Source organism: Piliocolobus tephrosceles, chromosome 8, assembly GCF_002776525.5.
Source record: "Piliocolobus tephrosceles isolate RC106 chromosome 8, ASM277652v3, whole genome shotgun sequence".
NCBI lineage: Eukaryota > Metazoa > Chordata > Mammalia > Primates > Cercopithecidae > Piliocolobus > Piliocolobus tephrosceles.
Genome location: NC_045441.1, coordinates 133499575 through 133516663, shown reverse-complemented (window position 1 = coordinate 133516663; position 17089 = coordinate 133499575). Strand labels below are relative to the sequence as shown.

At 38.2% G+C, this 17089-nt stretch overlaps 1 protein-coding gene and 1 pseudogene across 3 annotated transcripts in view; both read left to right on the top strand.

Moving 5' to 3' along the window:
• TPK1 (thiamin pyrophosphokinase 1) overlaps window positions 1-17089 on the top strand; it is a 383349-nt gene that overhangs the window by 177667 nt on the left and 188593 nt on the right. For all 3 annotated transcript variants that reach the window (XM_023191035.2, XM_023191036.2, XM_023191037.2), the window contains one exon: window positions 9355-9427. In XM_023191035.2, the coding sequence (XP_023046803.1) occupies window positions 9355-9427 (73 nt within the window). The remainder of the gene's footprint in view (window positions 1-9354; window positions 9428-17089) is intronic.
• Window positions 9616-11112, top strand: LOC111525602 (annotated as a pseudogene).

Here is a 17089-nt window from a genome sequence, read left to right as displayed (position 1 = left end):
CACATTCTGCTCTGAGACACACACACACTTTCTCTCTCTCTGTCTCTCTCTCTCTCACTCTCACTCTCATGGTGGGACTGTGTAGACAGCCAGTTCACCGAACGTGCACATCTTGGGATGTAGGTAGAAACCAGAGTACTTAAGAGAAAACCCACATAGACGTGGTGAGATCATGCAGACCCTATACATACAATGGCCCTAGCCAGGTTTTTCCCTCATCACCCTTATAAGGAAATGACCTTGAATGAAAGGACGTTATTCGAGGATCTTGATACAGTTTGGCTCCGTGTCATCACCCGAATCTCACCTCGAATTGTAATGTCCATAATCCCCCTGCGTCAAGGGTGGGACCAGGTGGAGGTAATTGGACCATGGGGGCGGTTCCCCCGTGCTGTTCTCCTGAGAGTGAGTGAGTCTCACGGGATCTGATGGTTTTATAAGCATCTGGTATTTCCCCTGCTTGTTCTCACTGCATCCTGCCACCCTGTGAAGAAGGTGCCTGTTTCTCCTTTGCCTTCTGCCATGATTGTAAGTTTCCTGAGGACTCTCCAGCAATATGGAACTGTGAATCAATTACACCTCTTTCCTTTATAAATTACCCAGTCTCGGATGTTTCCTCATAGCAGTGTGAGAACGGACTAATACAGACCTGCTTTATATGAATGGAGGTTTTAAAGCCTCAACTAATTCTGATAGAAGTCATAGTCCATTCTAGAGAGTACTAATTACAGTTGATTAAAGAAGGGAGAAAAGAAAGAAAGGTATGTGTTAGAGAACATACTTTTTATGATTTCATCCCTCTTAAATCGATTGAATCTTGTTTTATGGCCTAAAACAGGGGTTGGCAAACTACTCTAAACAGAGGTTTCCTGGAGCACAGCCATGCCCATTGTCTTCTTATTTTCTACGGCTGCTATCATGCTGCCATGGCAGAGTTAAGCAGTTGTGACAGAGACCTTATAGCCTGTAGAGCCCAAAATATTGACTATCTCGCTGTTTAAGAAAAAAAATTCTAAGGCCGGGCGCGGTGGCTTATTCCTATAATTCCAGCACTTTGGGAGGCTGAGGCGGGCGGATCACCTGAGGTCGGGAGTTGGACACCAGCCTGACCAACATGGAGAAACCCCGTCTCTACTAAAAATACAAAATTAGCCAGGCCTGGTGGCGCATGCCTGTAATTCCATCTACTCGGAAGGCTGAGGCAGGAGAATTGCTTGAACCTGGGAGGCAGAGCTTGTGGTGAGCCGAGAACGCGCCATTGCACTCCAGCCTGGGCAACAAGAGTGAAATTCCATTTCAAAAAAAGTTAAAAAAATGTTGCTCCCTAGCCTAAAATGGTGTCTAATCTGAAGAATGTTTCATGTGCAACTTAAAGAGAATGTGTGTATCTGTTGGTGGTGGCTGGAGTATTCTAGAAATACCAGTTAGATGGAGCTGTCTGATAACGTTTTTCTTACTACTTTTTAACAGCTGTATTCGGATATAGCCATATTCTAAATAATTTACCCGTTTAAAGTCCACAGTCCAGAGGTTTTTGATGTTCATGGATAACTGCAACCATCTCCATTTTCGGTGGTGGCAAGAATGCGGAGCAACAGGAACTCTCTTTCATTGCTGTCAAGTTTGAACGTTTTTACCACCTCAGAAATAAACCTGTACTCTTCAGCTATCATCCTCCTCCTTTCCCCCAGCCCTAACAACCACTGATCTACTTTTTGTCCCTTTAGGTTTTCCTTTTTGATATTTGCAAATGAAAGGAATCATATGTTATGTGGACTTTTGTGCCTGGCTTCTTTAACTTGGCATGTTTTCAAAGTTCATCCAAATCGTAGTGTAGAAGATTTTGTAGGCACATGTGTTTTCATTTCTTTCTTTATCTAGTATATACCTAGGAATAAAATTGCTGTATGATTTTATTATAACTCTGTGTGTAATCATTTATTGCCAGATTGTTTTCTCCTCTATTCAGATCCATTGCCCATTCTGTTAAGGCTTTTTTTTTTTTTTTTTTTTTTTTTTTTTTTTTTTTTTTTGAGACAGAGTCTCGCTCTGTCGCCCAGATCTCAGCTCACTGCGAGCTCCGCCTCCCGGGTTCATGCCATTCTCCTGCCTCAGCCTCCTGAGTAACTGGGACTACAGGCGCCCGCCACCTCGCCCGGCTAGTTTTTTGTATTTTTTAGTAGAGACGGGGAAGGCTCTTTTAGAGCAGTTTTTAGGTTCACAGGAAAATTGAGAGAAGGATACAAAGACAGCCAAGATAGCACATGTCCCCACACAGTCCTAGTTTCCCCATTATCAACACCCCGCCACCAGAGTGATATAATTTTTTTTTACAATTGAGGAACCAACATTGACTCATTATTGTCACCCAAAGTCTGTAGTTTACGTTAGGGTTCACAGTTGGTGTTTTACATTGCATAGATTTGGACAAATATATGACATGTATCCACCATTATAGAATCATACAGTAATCACTTCCCAGAGCTGTCGTTTTCCACTGTCTGAATTTCTACTTCTTTTGTGTGGTTTTCTAAGTGGCTGCAGTGAGAGGTTAATTCCCATTGCAGGGGTAGAAATAGTCTGTATGTTTTAATTTCCTACTAACCCATAACATTTACATTGCTTATGTTGATTGCTCAGTTATGGAATTGAATATTTGATTTGTTTGTTTACTAACTAGAATGAAATACGCTGTCTAGAAGCCTCATGTGATTTTGTGATGGTGCCTCCCTTCCCTGCTTCTCCATTCATTGAAACAAACCATGAACCTAGCTTCACGTAGGAGTGTGCCTGGGGGCCTGTCGCTTGTGCTGTGGGGCAACTTTGCATTGCCCTCCTGCTGCGGCTTGCTGACTGTGCACCTCTGTTGGGCATGCAAGCAAAGCAGATTACAGACAAGGGCCAGGATTTTGGAAGAAGTGAAATTGCGTCCTGTGCAGGAGGTGGAGCAGGATTATTTCTCTATGCTAGTCAAGGGCATATGTTGTTCAATGAAGAAAGCAGGAGGAAGAAGAGGAGGAGAGAAGACCTTTTGAATCTGTGTAACGCCAATGCAGGTGGCTTCATATCACTCAGCCCTGGCTTTCCACCATAAAATTCGGATGATAAAAATCAGCCTGACAGGAGTGTTATGGAAATTAGCTAAAATTATATTAATTAATAAACATAAAATGTATGAATAAAATACAGAGACTGGCATAGAACAAATATTCAAAAAAATATGTTTCCTAGAAGGTTTTCTCTAGGGTAAGAGCCCTCTTTTTGGCAGCTTTTTCTGTTTCCCTCTTTGTCTCAATCAAGAGATCTTCTGCAAAATTATGTATTTTTTCTTGTCATTGATCCATCCTCATTCTGTTCCCCAATCATTATTGTAACTGTGTGATATGGAGACTGTGTCTATATTTCATTTGTTAATGTTTTTGTTACTGTTTTTTCCCTCTGGATGTCGTTAGCATATAAAGACATCCTTAAATAATTATTTTGGGAAACTGTGTTATTTTCTACCTTGTGATGAATCCTGGGCTAGACAGTTTGAGACGATGCAATCAATTATTCTAAGAGATAAAACACTGTCTTCTTTGGGTAACTTAACTAAAGTCATTTATAACAACCTTAGTGGCTGCTAAGTACTATTTAATGTTCTTAGAGTTAAGCGTTTTCAGTTAATTTTTCATTTTCCTTCACATTTTTATTTGTTTTCACAAGTGGCATTATTAATTTTCTTTTAGGTTATTAAATTAAGGTATGCTTTATAAAATTTTTCAAAGAAAAACTAATCCCATCCCCTGAGATAATCAGTGGGAATAGCTTGAATCATTCACTTCTATAACTTCCTTTGTGTTTATACGAAAATGCACAAATATATTTAGGCTTTTTTTACTTAGTAACATGTGATGGGCATTCCCTCTAGAGCAGTAGACAGTGGTTAGCTCGTCTAAAAGCTGCCTGCTTTCCCTAACAGGTTACATAATGTTTTATTCCACCTTCCCTATATTGTTGGACATTCAGTTTTTTTCTCTCCTTGTTATATCCCTTGCTTTATTGTGCAGATATCCTAGGTATAGGTACTGTGAAAACAAAACAAAAACAAACAAACAAACAGCCAGGATGGATTCCTCAAGTGGGATTGCGTGTTTGTAGGCAGTATCCTAGTCACGACTTCACTAGTCTGTGTTTGTGCCTATTTTCGCTATTTCAGCCTTGTCAATACCCACTTCACTTTTCTTAATTTTTGAGTTTTGGTGTAAAAGAAAGTACTGTATTTTTGCTTTAAAATTTATTTCCTTGATAATTATTTTAGATTTACCATGTTTTTATATACTTACTGCTGGTGTGAATAGACTTTGGCTCTTTTTCTATTTGTATCTTTTTCCTTTACCGCTTTTGGGTGCTCTCCATGTGTTGGGGACAGCAGTTCTTATAGGTTATATATTTTGCATATGTAAAAGTTATAATTTGACTTTATCTTTTTATTAACATATTACATTTTTACATAATCTGTCAGCTTATTTATTGTTGTGTTTTCTGTCTTTCCTACGAATGTCTCTTACCCAAAGTTACACAAATATTTACATATCTTTTGGCACTATTATTATATTTAGAGACGTATTTATTGAAAACAGTTGCGCTGATTGTGTTTCTAAAGACAGTCAAAATGTGGTAACATTTTTATATATTATATTTTGTGTCACTCTTGTTCCCCCACCACCAAGTTTATATGATTTTACAGAGAATATTAGCACAAATATTTAAATGATTCATTCCTTCTTTTTTCAGACCAACTACTACTGTCTTTCTAGGTCTGTAGTCATGCTCTTCTTCAACAATATTCCCAAACTTTCTTCTCCTAACATAGTCTGTCCTCAAAATCCTGTCCTTCTTTCTGGTACCACTAGCACAAATCCTTTTTCTCTTGTGCCTCGGGGAAACCTTTATAAACTATATAGGTTGACCAAATTACTAGTGATTAATAAAATCAGCAGCAAAGAGTACATTTATGCAGAGAACGTTCTCTACCAAAAGCATCATTGTTCTGTTTCCTAAATGCGTGTATGTGGGAGGCTGTATACTTAGCCATTAAATAACAAAGATTGAACTGCCTGGGTTTGAGTTCTGGCTCTACCTCTTATTATAATCTAGGGCAAACTACTTAACTTCACTTGCAGTAATTTTTATTTGAACTGAATAGCTCAAACTGTGCTTACTGTGTGCCAGGCATTTTCCAAGTGCTTCACATATATTAACTCCTAATCCTCACAAGCACTCTAAATTATCTTCATTTTATACATGGAGACATGAGGTTCAGAAAGCATAAATAATCGGCACAAGCTGGGAAGTGGGGGGAAGGGCAATTGTAATCGTAAGTGCCTAATAAATGTTTCTTTCCTCATTCTTCTTTTCTACTCCCCTCTAGCCCTTCCTTTCCTCTCCTGGCTTTTCTCTTTGTACCATTTTCCACCTCCTCCTATCTATTCTTCCCCCACTTCACCCTTTACCCCCTCTTCCCTTCTTTCCTTTTCTCCTTGTTCCTCCTACTCCTCTTCTCTCCCTTTCAGCCCCCGCCTCATTTCCTCCTTCTTCCCTTCTTTCTCGTTCTCTACCTCATCATCTTATTGTATCATTTTCAGTGTCAGTGTCCTTCATCCTTTGGGGTGTACCAAGATCAATCAGAGACAGATCCTGCTTCAGAGGCCTTACCATCTATTAGAAGCTAGAAGACATAGAACTTGCTTAAAATGAAATGGAAAGTAAGAGAGTTTTAGTGCCATTCAAGTTTTAAGGGAACAATAGTGTCTTTCCTGGGGGCAAAACAAAACAAAACAAAAAACAGCTTTATGTAGGGACAGTCTCCTTCAATGGTATCAGGAAAGGCCCTGTAAAGGCAGTAGTTATAACTACTATAACTACTATATAACGTCTATCTGCTCCACTATATTTAGAATATTTCCTAAATTTATCAGCCTCCCTCTTGATTATTACATGTGATGGGTCTTAAGTTCACTAATTGATCTCAGTATTTTTTACACTCTTATTTTGTAATGAATGAGTGACCAGTATGGTAAGAGTTAAAATGAAAATGTTAAAGGAGTCTGATTGGGCCATTTGTGGAGAGTTTGGGACACCTTTCAGTACTAACAAGTCAGTTCTCATGGATTGAGGATAGCAAAGAAAAGATAGATCGGGGTGCCCGAGTCGACAGTAGGTAGAAACGTGGTCAGTGGCTACACAAATCCATATACCCCTAGTCAGTTGCTGTGTGTAATCAGTCCTCAAAGAGTTCTGAAAATAATCTGCTTGTGTAAACTGTCATTTATATCATAACATAGCTCTTCTACATCTGTGAAGTGTCATCCTCAGTAAGTACCTCTTCAGAATGCCCAGGCACCATGGCAACAGGCACCTCAGGAAAAGTGAGATGGGCTTTTAATTGCAGCGTCAAAAAGTACATTTCAGCAAGTTTCAAAAACGAGTGCATTATGTGACGAAAAGTTATAATTATTTTAGTCATCTCAGCAGGAATGCCAGGTGTATTTTTGGCATGGGCCTTCTTAGAAATAAGCATCCTGATTCAATTTGAAAGCATACATGTTACATTGGAGAAAATTATATTAAAAATTAACAGAAGTTAGGTATCTACTACCTATATAAGTTTGTGTTCCTATTAATATTTTCCACTAAAATATAAGGGAATTTGCATGAATGCTTTCATTATTCACAGTGTAAGATACAGGGAGACCTCACTGTCCTTAGGGTGAATTGTCCCTAAGGGGATAGATGCTCAGTTACCTGTGTGTATCAGCTTTTATTTTTCATTTTTATTTATTGACAAAATCAATATGCTATTTGGAAACTGCCAAATTGGTTCTAGAGATCTGAGAGACTAAAATTTGGAGAGCAACATAAGGTCTGTCTTCCCAGGATGTTGCTTGAACTAGACCCAGAGTCCTAATTTTAAATGATTGCTTTACTTGGTGAAATAGATTGGACATTGGCTTTACAGATAAAATGCCCTTGACGTCTTGGATCTCAGTTCTTCAGAAAGGATAAAGAGGATATTAGAAGGGTAATTTCTTTTATTCCTTCCAGCCCTAATATTCTGTGATTCATCTGAGTATTAATTTGCACGCAATTATATGGTGAGGGGTGGAAACATTTAAAGAAACTTTGAAAATGAATAAATTCATACAACAAGAAAAAATAAAGAGAAAAAACTTGATAGTCTGTTTTTGGTCCTATTAGGGGTAAGGTATAAATTATTTACCTTAATAGGTATGAAATGAAATTGAAAGTAATAGATACGGTATACAGGGAAGTTTCCAGGAAGAAAATTTATGGGAAGATGTTGAAACCAGATGTGATTTAAACACCTAAGTACTCACATTTACTTTCCAGTTCTACTTTTTTCTGAAATTAGCTGTAGTCTTTTGCATAGAGTGTTCAGAGAATATTTGTGGAATGAATTAACTAGTAAAAAATAGTTGGGCCTAGCTCATCCGAGCTAAGGAGTCTGTGGTAACACAAAGAAGAGGTGGCCCAACACAGATATCAGTTAGATTAGGTTTGACCTCAGAAATAATATTTCCAATTGAGTCAAGAACCTTACAAAAAGAAATGTGCTAAAGGACAAGGTTAGTATTTTTTTCCCCAAATTTTGTCTGTATTAATTTTCTTCTGAACGCACACATCAGATTTTCTGAGAGAGATGTGTCATAACATTAGTCCCCTTTGCTCTAGTTTGTTACCCCTTGGCCCAAGCAGTGAGAGCCAGGTCCGTTATCCTCTGCTGGTAGTTGCACACCCATAGGTGAAGGATAAGGCATTATGTTTTTATTTTTTATTTTTCTTATTACTAAGTAGAATATACAGCTGTGTTTCTCCCCTCTTGAAAGGGTCTCCTTAGAAATTTTCTGGACCTGAATCCTAAGCCCTTTGGTATATTAATAAAATGTCTCCAGGAGCCAGATAACACCCCCCCCCCATGTTTTATATATTATGATGTAGAGTTTTCTCCAAGTTCTGGGGCTTCACCTTTTTTGACATGTAATACCCAGAAATGTAACACCCCAGTCGTCTTTAGCTAGGGACCTAGTTCATCAGATAACAATTTGGCCCTCTTGAGAAGACCTAAGAAGTTTTAGTATTTTGAATCAAAGCAATTAACTAGATAAATGGTTACAGTTTTAATTCTCATGGCATGTGAAGGGTGGAATATTTTTATAGGAAGTGAAAGCAACCGTTCCCTTCTTTGTATCATATACATTTCTGAGGCTCAGCAGGCTAAGGGTTTCTGCATACTACTGAGAAATCCAGGGATGTTTTATTTCTCTACAATTAGGTGTTTTAAGTGGGAAGAAACTCTACCAGGTCATGTAAATATTTTATGTAAAAATAGCAAATGATGGCTTATGTATAATAGATGGAGTAAGGTATGCTTTCTAAAATGACTTAAAAATATAGCAGGGAAAAAAGTAAAGGCAGTAGTAATATTATTAGAAACAACCGCATCTGGGAATCTCTCTCTATATTTAATAACCTTGACTCTTGTAGTATTTCAGACTTAACTAAAAGATTCCTGTTTCTAGACATATGTCGATAGAATATTTGGAAAATGTCTTTGAATTGACTCTTGCTTGGCACAGAATTTCAAAGAATCCTCATGATCATTTGTTCTATTCCTATCTGTTGAAATTTCTGAACTTGCATGAGGTACAATAATGTAAAACCTTATATATATGTACAAGGTAATGAGTATTTCTGTCAGGATTTTTTAAACCAATTATCTTTAATTTTTATCTGTTTGTTGAAAAAGATAAGTATTCTCTGACATTGTGACTCAGGTGATGAATTGGCTGGATACCTGTTGTTTGCCTCAGTCATTGAAACCAGGAGTATATGGTATAACATCCTATTCTCTCTAAAAATAGTTTCTGTGTTTTTGGTTTTGTTCTGAGTGTATTACTTTTCTCTTTGGTCCTTATAATCACAGTTTTATTTTTTATTTTTTAAATTAGAGATGGAGTCTTGCTCTGTCACCCAGCCTGGAGTTATGCTGTCATGGATTACTATATCCTCGAACTCCTGGGCTCAGGTGATCCTCCCTGTGTAGCGTCCCAAGTAGCTGAGACTACAGGTGTGCACCATCATGCCCAGCTCATTTTTTAATTGTTTTGTAGAGATAGGGTCTTGCCATGTTGCCCAGGCTGGTCTTGAACTCCTGGCCTCAAGCAGTCCTCCTGCTTCAACCTCTCAGTGTTGGGATTACAGTTGCAAGCCACAACACTTAGCCACAGTTTTAAAGTTTCAAAAATAAATAGAAATAACTAGTTGACTTACTTGACTTACTGTTTCTTTCAGCTTTTTGCCTGAATTCATCAGTGGAGACTTTGATTCTATTAGGCCTGAAGTCAGAGAATACTACGCTACTAAGGTAAATTGTAAATACTTTTTTGTTCAAGATCTTTCTCATATAGTTGCTTTTTCTATGTTGTTCCCAATTTTCACGGTGTATAGGAAGACATTGATAAACTCATTGGTTGGTTACCTTTCATAGTTTTTTTATTTTAGCAATTGTAATATACATTCAAAATGGAAACCTACACTTTTTCGCCACGGGTTTGCCGCCAGAACACAGGTGTCATGAAGACTACGTCTAAAAGCCAAAATGAGAAAGGACAAGACTCATGTCAGCATTATCATCATTGGACACGTAGATTCGGGCAAATCCACCACTACTGGCCATCTGATCTACAAATGCAGTGGCATCGACAAAAGAACCATTGAAAAATTTGAGAAGGAGGCTGCTGAGACGGGAAAGGGCTTCTTCAAGTATGCCTGGGTCTTGGATAAACTGAAAGCTGAGCGTGAACATCATATCACCATTGATATCTCCTTGTGGAAATTTGAGACCAGCAATACTACGTGACTATCATTGATGCCCCAGGATGCAGACACTTCATCAAAAACATGATTACAGGGACATCTCAGCCTGACCGTGCTGTCCTGATTGTTGCTGCTGATGTTGGTGAATTTGCAGCTGGTATCTCCCAGAATGGGCAGACCCGAGAGCATGCCCTTCTGGCTTACACACTGGGGGTGACACAACTCATTGCTGGTATTAACAAAATGGATTGCACTGAGCCACCCCACAGCCAGAAGAGATACGAGGAAATCGTTAAGGAAGTCAGCACTTACATTAAGAAAACTGGCTACAACCCTGATGCAGTAGCATTTGTGCCCAATTCTAGTTGGAATGGTGACAACGTGCTGGAGCCAAGTGCTAACACGACTTGGTTCAAGGGATGGAAAGTCACCAGTAAGGATGGCAATGCCAGTGGAACCACACTGCTTGAGGTTGTGGATCACATCCTGCCACCACCTCGTCCAACTGACAAGCCCCTTCGCCTGCCCCTCCAAGATGTCTACAAAATTGATGGTATTAGTACTGTTCTGGTTGGCCAAGTGGGGACTGGCATTCTCAAACCTGGTATGGTGGTCACCTTTGCTCCAGTCAACGTTAAAACTGAAGTAAAATCTGTCAAAATGCACCATGAAGCTTGAGTGAAGCTCTTCTGGGGACAGTGTGGGCTTCAATGTCAAGAATGTGTGTGTCAAGGATGTTCGTTGTGGCAACGTTGCTGGTGACAGCAAAAACGACCCACCAATGGAAGCAGCTGGCTTCATTACTCTGGTAATTATCCGGAACCATCCAGGCCAAATCAGTGCTGGCTATGCCCTTGTACTGGATTGCCACATGGCTCACGTTGCGTGCAAGTTTGCTGAGCTGAAGGAAAAGATTGGTCGCCGTTCTGGTAAAAAGCTGGGAGATGGCCCTAAATTCTTGAAGTCTGGTGATGCTGCCATCGTTGATATGGTTCCTGGCAAGCCCATGTGTGTTAAGAGCTTCTCAGACTATCCGCCTCTGGGTTGCTTTGCTGTTTGTGCTATGAGACAGACAGTTGCGCTATGAGACAGACAGTTGCCATGAGTGTCATCAAAGCAGTGGACAAGAAGGCTGCAAGAGCTGGCAAGGTCACCAGGTCTCCCCAGAAAGCTCAGAAGGCTAAATGAATATTATCCCTAATACTTCCCACCCAGCTCTTAATCAGTGGTGGAAGAATGGTCTCAGAACTGTTTGTTTCAATTGGCCATTTAAGTTTAGTAGTAACAGACTGGTTAATGATAGCAGTGAATCATAAAACCTTCAGAAGGAAAGGAGAATGTTTTGTGGACCACGTTGGTTTTCTTTTTCGTGTGTGGCAGTTTTTTTTTTTTTTTTTTTTTTTTTTTTTTTTTTTTTTTTTTTTTTGAGACGGAGTCTTGCTCTGTCGCCCAGGCTGGAGCGCAGTGGCCGGATCTCAGCTCACTGCAAGCTCCGCCTCCCGGGTTTATGCCATTCTCCTGCCTCAGCCTCCCGAGTAGCTGGGACTACAGGCGCCCGCCACTTCGCCCGGCTAGTTTTTTTTTTTTGTATTTTTAGTAGAGACGGGGTTTCACCGTGTTAGCCAGGATGGTCTCGATCTCCTGACCTCGTGATCCGCCCGTCTCGGCCTCCCAAAGTGCTGGGATTACAGGCTTGAGCCACCGCGCCCGGCCGTGTGTGGCAGTTTTAAGTTACTAGTTTTTAAAATCAGTACTTTTTAATGGAAACAACTTGACCAAAAATTTGTCACAGAATTTTGAGACCCATTAAAAAAATTTAATGAGGAAAAAAAATTGGAAACTTACAAAATGACAAGTTGGAACACAATCTTGGGGAAATTTTATTACCGTTATGTAAAAATTAATCCTTTAAACATATATATTTAAAAGAGCTTATAATTTATATATGCTCATTTAATAAATACACAATTGTTGCCTATATTCTCATTATTATATATTTCTCATGGATCATTTTAACTTCATTTAATGAATGTATCTTATTTCATTTAACCAATTCCCAATTAATATACATTTCAGGTGTGCATTTTTTGGTTTGTAAACTCGGCTAAAATCATCTTTGTAAATGAATTTTTGTAAAAATGCATAATTATGTACTCATTGGAATTTAGGACTAACATTTTTTCTTTAACATTTAGTTTTCTTGAAATTATTATTACTCTGTTTTGAATAAAACTATTCGCTACAACTTGAGATTGGTAATAACCTACATCTTTTGCAAAGGTGTTAATTTTCTCATTATTATACAAATCTTTCAAAGATCCTTGCCACTTAAGAACATATAAATGGTCTAATTGGGAATGATATAGGTCACGTGGGAGTGTATTAAAGTAACCAGCAATTCAAGGTCTCAGTGGTTTTGGGAGACAGTGAAGAGTTTTTCAAATAAAAATTATAGCATTAGTAATTCTAGCCACAGCACCGTCATCTGTGTTTAATTCTAAACTGGCATTAGCAAAGTATTTTTTTTTAAAAGAAACATCAGGTATTGAAATCACAAAACTTTAAATTCTTCATGAGGCTTGCGGGGAGATTAGATAATTCATAAAGAAGAGAAGGAACCTTTCTCAGAAAGGAAGGAGGGAAGACAAAAAGGTAGGAAAATGAAGAGAAAAAAAAGGAAACATGATTCTAGATGGAAACACAAAGGTGCTTTGCTTATAAGGTATAGCCTGTGATAATATGGAAATTCTGGGGCTGGTGGTGAATGCAGGTCTCTGCACATCCCATCTGCCCACCAGCTGATCAGACTTTCCCTCAGCAAATGAAGACCGTTCCCAAGTCAGTGTTTGATATTCATGCTCAATTACTTTAACATTGGCATGTTCCCGTTCATTCCCCACAGTCTCCCTTCTCATTAACTCCATACCTCAACCTCGTTGGGATGGAAAAGTCAGAGCCTTGCTTACAATGGAGAGTTTTACAAATGCATAGATATTAATCATATTTTCAGCAGCAGAAGAAACAGTGAGAGAGGCAGAGACAAGCATACTCAAAAAACAAGTTGAAGATCTGGTCAGGTGTGACTCCTCTCCCCCTTCTTTAATGCTGCTGGCTTGCCACAATCAGAAGTGCCAGCCTGATCACACCTATCCAAGATAAGAAAATAGAGGAAGCCAGCCTTTTTATATCTTAGGAAGTAAAATGAGGGTCAAGGATAGAGGAAATTTTTGAGTTAATGCCCCTTGATGAATTTCTCTTATATTTCCTGCTTCACTTTATTTTAACCTTAAAAACTAAATTATATTTGTTGAGGTTTAGTTTTTAAAGTAAGATTTAGCTGAATCTTCTAATTCTTGAACTGCCTAGTTCTAGGTCGATACAGTATAATCCACTTTCTTTATGTATCAGTGTTGAACTCACTGCTTTGAACTTTTAGGCTAAGTTCCTAGAGGGCACAGATGATGTCTTTTATATAGTTAATGTGCCCTGTAGAGCACGTGGTGAGTGTTTGGCTGTAGTTTTAATGATGATGATAATTACAACAAGTTAATGCAACATTACACACGATTCATATAAGCTGTTATCTCCAACTTAAACAGCCTTTACACCGCTCTTTCACAATTGAAAGGCAGTTATCTTCATTTTCAAATACACCCCCTCCCGACCTGGTCTGGGTTTGCAATGAAGGTGAAACTGGGAATCTAGTAAAGTGAAGAAATTTAAAATACCAAAACTTTGTTAAAGTCAAAAAGTGGATTGTGTAGCCAACATTTCTTCATACAAAGTGTTGAGCCTGGCAACTGGTGTACAGTCCTGAATTTATAAAGTCCTCGTTTTCAGGTAGCTGTAACATCTTGGTGCTTTCCCTTTTGCCTGTTTGTCTTAGTTCTTCTCTGCCTGGTTCACTACTGTTAACTCAGAATGAGGAATATCTCTTACTGGTTTTCCTCTTGATATTTTATTTTTCATTTTTCTGTGTCAGTCAGTGCTTCTTTGATTCAAAGCTAAAATCACCCACTTCAGTCTATCTATTATGCATATCTCCATGTTAATTTTCTGAGAACGTTAGAAGAAACTATGCTATCTTATCAAACTCCTGATATTCTTTCATTATTGTATTCTGTTGGGTCTTCAATGGATTTAGGAAAGGGAGTTTTAAACATGTTTCCTTAATATTTAGGGGGTTAAGGAAATACTTTCAGGATTTAGCTAATGCCTTAAAAAATTATAGAATAACAAGGGTTTGCCATAAAGGTAGGTTTATAGGATAAGAGTTAAAATATGTAAATATAATAAAAATATGAAATACAGTCAACCCTTGGTATCCAATGATTCATCCAGCAGTGTATGGGGAACCTTGGGATATGCAGGGCCTGTTAAGGGACTTCAGCATCCTCAGACTTTGATGTTCTCTAGGGTCCTGGAGCCAATCCCCTGTGGATATGAAGGGCCTACTGTAATTTAAAATAGAAGAAATTAAACAACATTCTTTATCCCAATTTTTTGATGAGGGAACTGAGGCCCAGAAAGCTAAGCGACTTCAGCAAAATGGTAGAGCTAGTGAGAGACAGCTTTAGGATCAATGCCCATGTTTTCTATAAAGAGAATGTTGTTAGAACTGGGACTGGGTCACTGCTACTGCTTCTCAATAGGTAACGTCTTTGGCCTATTGGGTAAGACAGTTGTTCCTTGCACTGGATATGTAGCACCCCTGGGAATGAATGCCACTATCACTGTCAATGTGATAACAGTCAACGACATAATCAATACTTTACATTATGTTTCCAGTATGTCCCTCTAAACCTTTGATTTTGAGGCAGCAAGGGTAAAGGTGGATAGTTGGACCAGACCATGAAAGATCAAAACCTTATAAACTGATAAATTATTAAATTACCTATTAATAAAAACTACCTATATGATATTGGATTGAGCCAAGGTAGAACACTGAAGAATCAGAGTGATTTGGTAATATGAAATTAGCAAGAGTATAGGCAGATTTTTAGTATGTTTTTCTTTGTGTTATCAGTGAGCATTTTGCCATTCCAGAAAGTGTTACTATCAACACAAGGCCATGTTCTAGACGGTGTGATGAAAACAACCCTAATCATAAGTCACGAATAGGACTCTAGGTCCAAGTTCTGATTTTATCTTCTTGTTAATCCTTCCAAGTCTTAGAAGAACATAGCATCAAGAATGTTGCAAGAAGGTGCCCAAAGATTCATTATAACTGTATTTATGAAGGCAAGCTTGATTAAGGAAAACGTTGAACCCATGTATAGATGGTGAATGAGGCTAGCAGAAAGGGCGAGTCAATGCTGAACCACAGATTTTCTGTTACAGAGATAATAAGATAATTCCAGGAGGAATGGAGAAAGAAACATAGGCAGACTTTTGTCTCCTGTCTTCCATTGTATCTTTTTCCCTCTTGGGAAAGATAAGGGTTTTTAAAAACAAATTGCATGAATTATTGAAGAATATATCTTATTAAACCAATATTTTGTATAGTATTTTCGCATCGTCATTGAATACTTGCATGGCCATACCCAAATTTTTGAAGAGTGCTCTCGATGGGCAGGGGTAGTGTATCTAATCTTTAAAAACCAATGCTCCCTTTTATAAATAGAAAATGCTATAAATGTTAGATGCAGTAGCAGAAAATGTCTCCTCATTTTACATTTCATCATAATGGCTATTGCCTGTATAAATGTGTTTCAGTTACATTGTAAGGAATTGGGGATTTGGGTTTAAATATAACTTTCTCAGTCAAAATAATTGGAAATTGTCCCCTGGTTGGCATTTGAATAGAATGTCTGAGTTTTCATAAATGGGCTACTGAGGGTAAGCAGAAAGTGCTTATATTTTAATTCCAGTTTAAACCCATTGACTGTCAAATAGTGGGGAGGGCAGGTTATTGGGTGGGGAGGGTACATTCAAGCATGGATGTCAAATGACTATTACTTAATCTTGGCTCTTAGCAGTGTGCATTTTAGTTTTCAGGCTTTTATAAGTAGAAAAGTGATTGTTTTCTTGAACTAAGTGCAAATTACATTTGTGTTGTTAATTTACACATATGAAAATCTTACCACCACACATGAACCTAAATCATGGTGTTATATCCCCGACTTTCTCATGTGCTTCTAGTAATGATCTAATAATGGCATACAGGTAGAGTTCTCTGGAAATTCTAAAGCACTATTTTAATATAAGCTGGTAGTATTTTATTTTACTTCCTAAAATTGTTTGCTTAAGACCTTTTTAATATTTTATTATTTCTCAGTAACATTGCTTTTTGAAAATATTTTCAAACACTTCATCTTTGTAAGTGCATAATTTATGAATGTAGATGTAATTCATAATCAGAATTGCTCGGGATATCCTTCTGAATTTGATCAAGCCTCAGGTTTGGTTCTATTTACATTTCACAGAATCTCCAGTTAAAAACATCTGCATTGATCCACCTAATCTCATGAATCTTACTATTTTCTACTGTTAACTACATCTCTTTTTCAGTTCTTCTCAGCCACATGCCAACAACTTTTAGATGAAAAATTAATTAGAGAAAATGACAAACTGGACTGTTAGAAATTGTGAAGTTAGGAAGTTTGACTATTATGCCAAACAGAGGAAACTATACAAAATTATATAAAGCTCAACTCCATTTTTTGATATATTTCCTTTAAAAATATCAACAAAATGAAACAAAGCCTGGAGTGTAATAAGTTTTTAGGCTTAAGCATGAAGTCTAATTAACATATGCTATGATATAAAGGCTTTGCTAAGGGAATTATAGACAGGCAGTTTCCCTTGACAACTGACAGGTTCTTCACTTTATATTCCTTAGACTGGCTGTCTAACCCTTATTAGCATCGCACCAAGGGAATGATGAGACTGCCAGGGGAACATTATGTGAAACTATCTCTTGAATATACCTTAATTCTTATGCTTGCCTCAATCATAGTCCTTTCAAATTGACTTTATTGCCATCGATGTTTTTTGAAGCTTGTTTTGTTTGAATTTGTTTAACGTACTGAAGGCTTTTAGAAAGGGCGAGACTTTGCCCTTTACGTTGAAGAGCTCCCAGTGAGACACACAGGAGGACCTCCAGGGGCACCTGCCTGCCTCTTCTCATTCATCTGATGTTACACTCTGTGTTCTCCAGGGCCTCTGTGACTCTCTCTTCCCTCCTTTGTCTGACTCATGGGATTCTTCC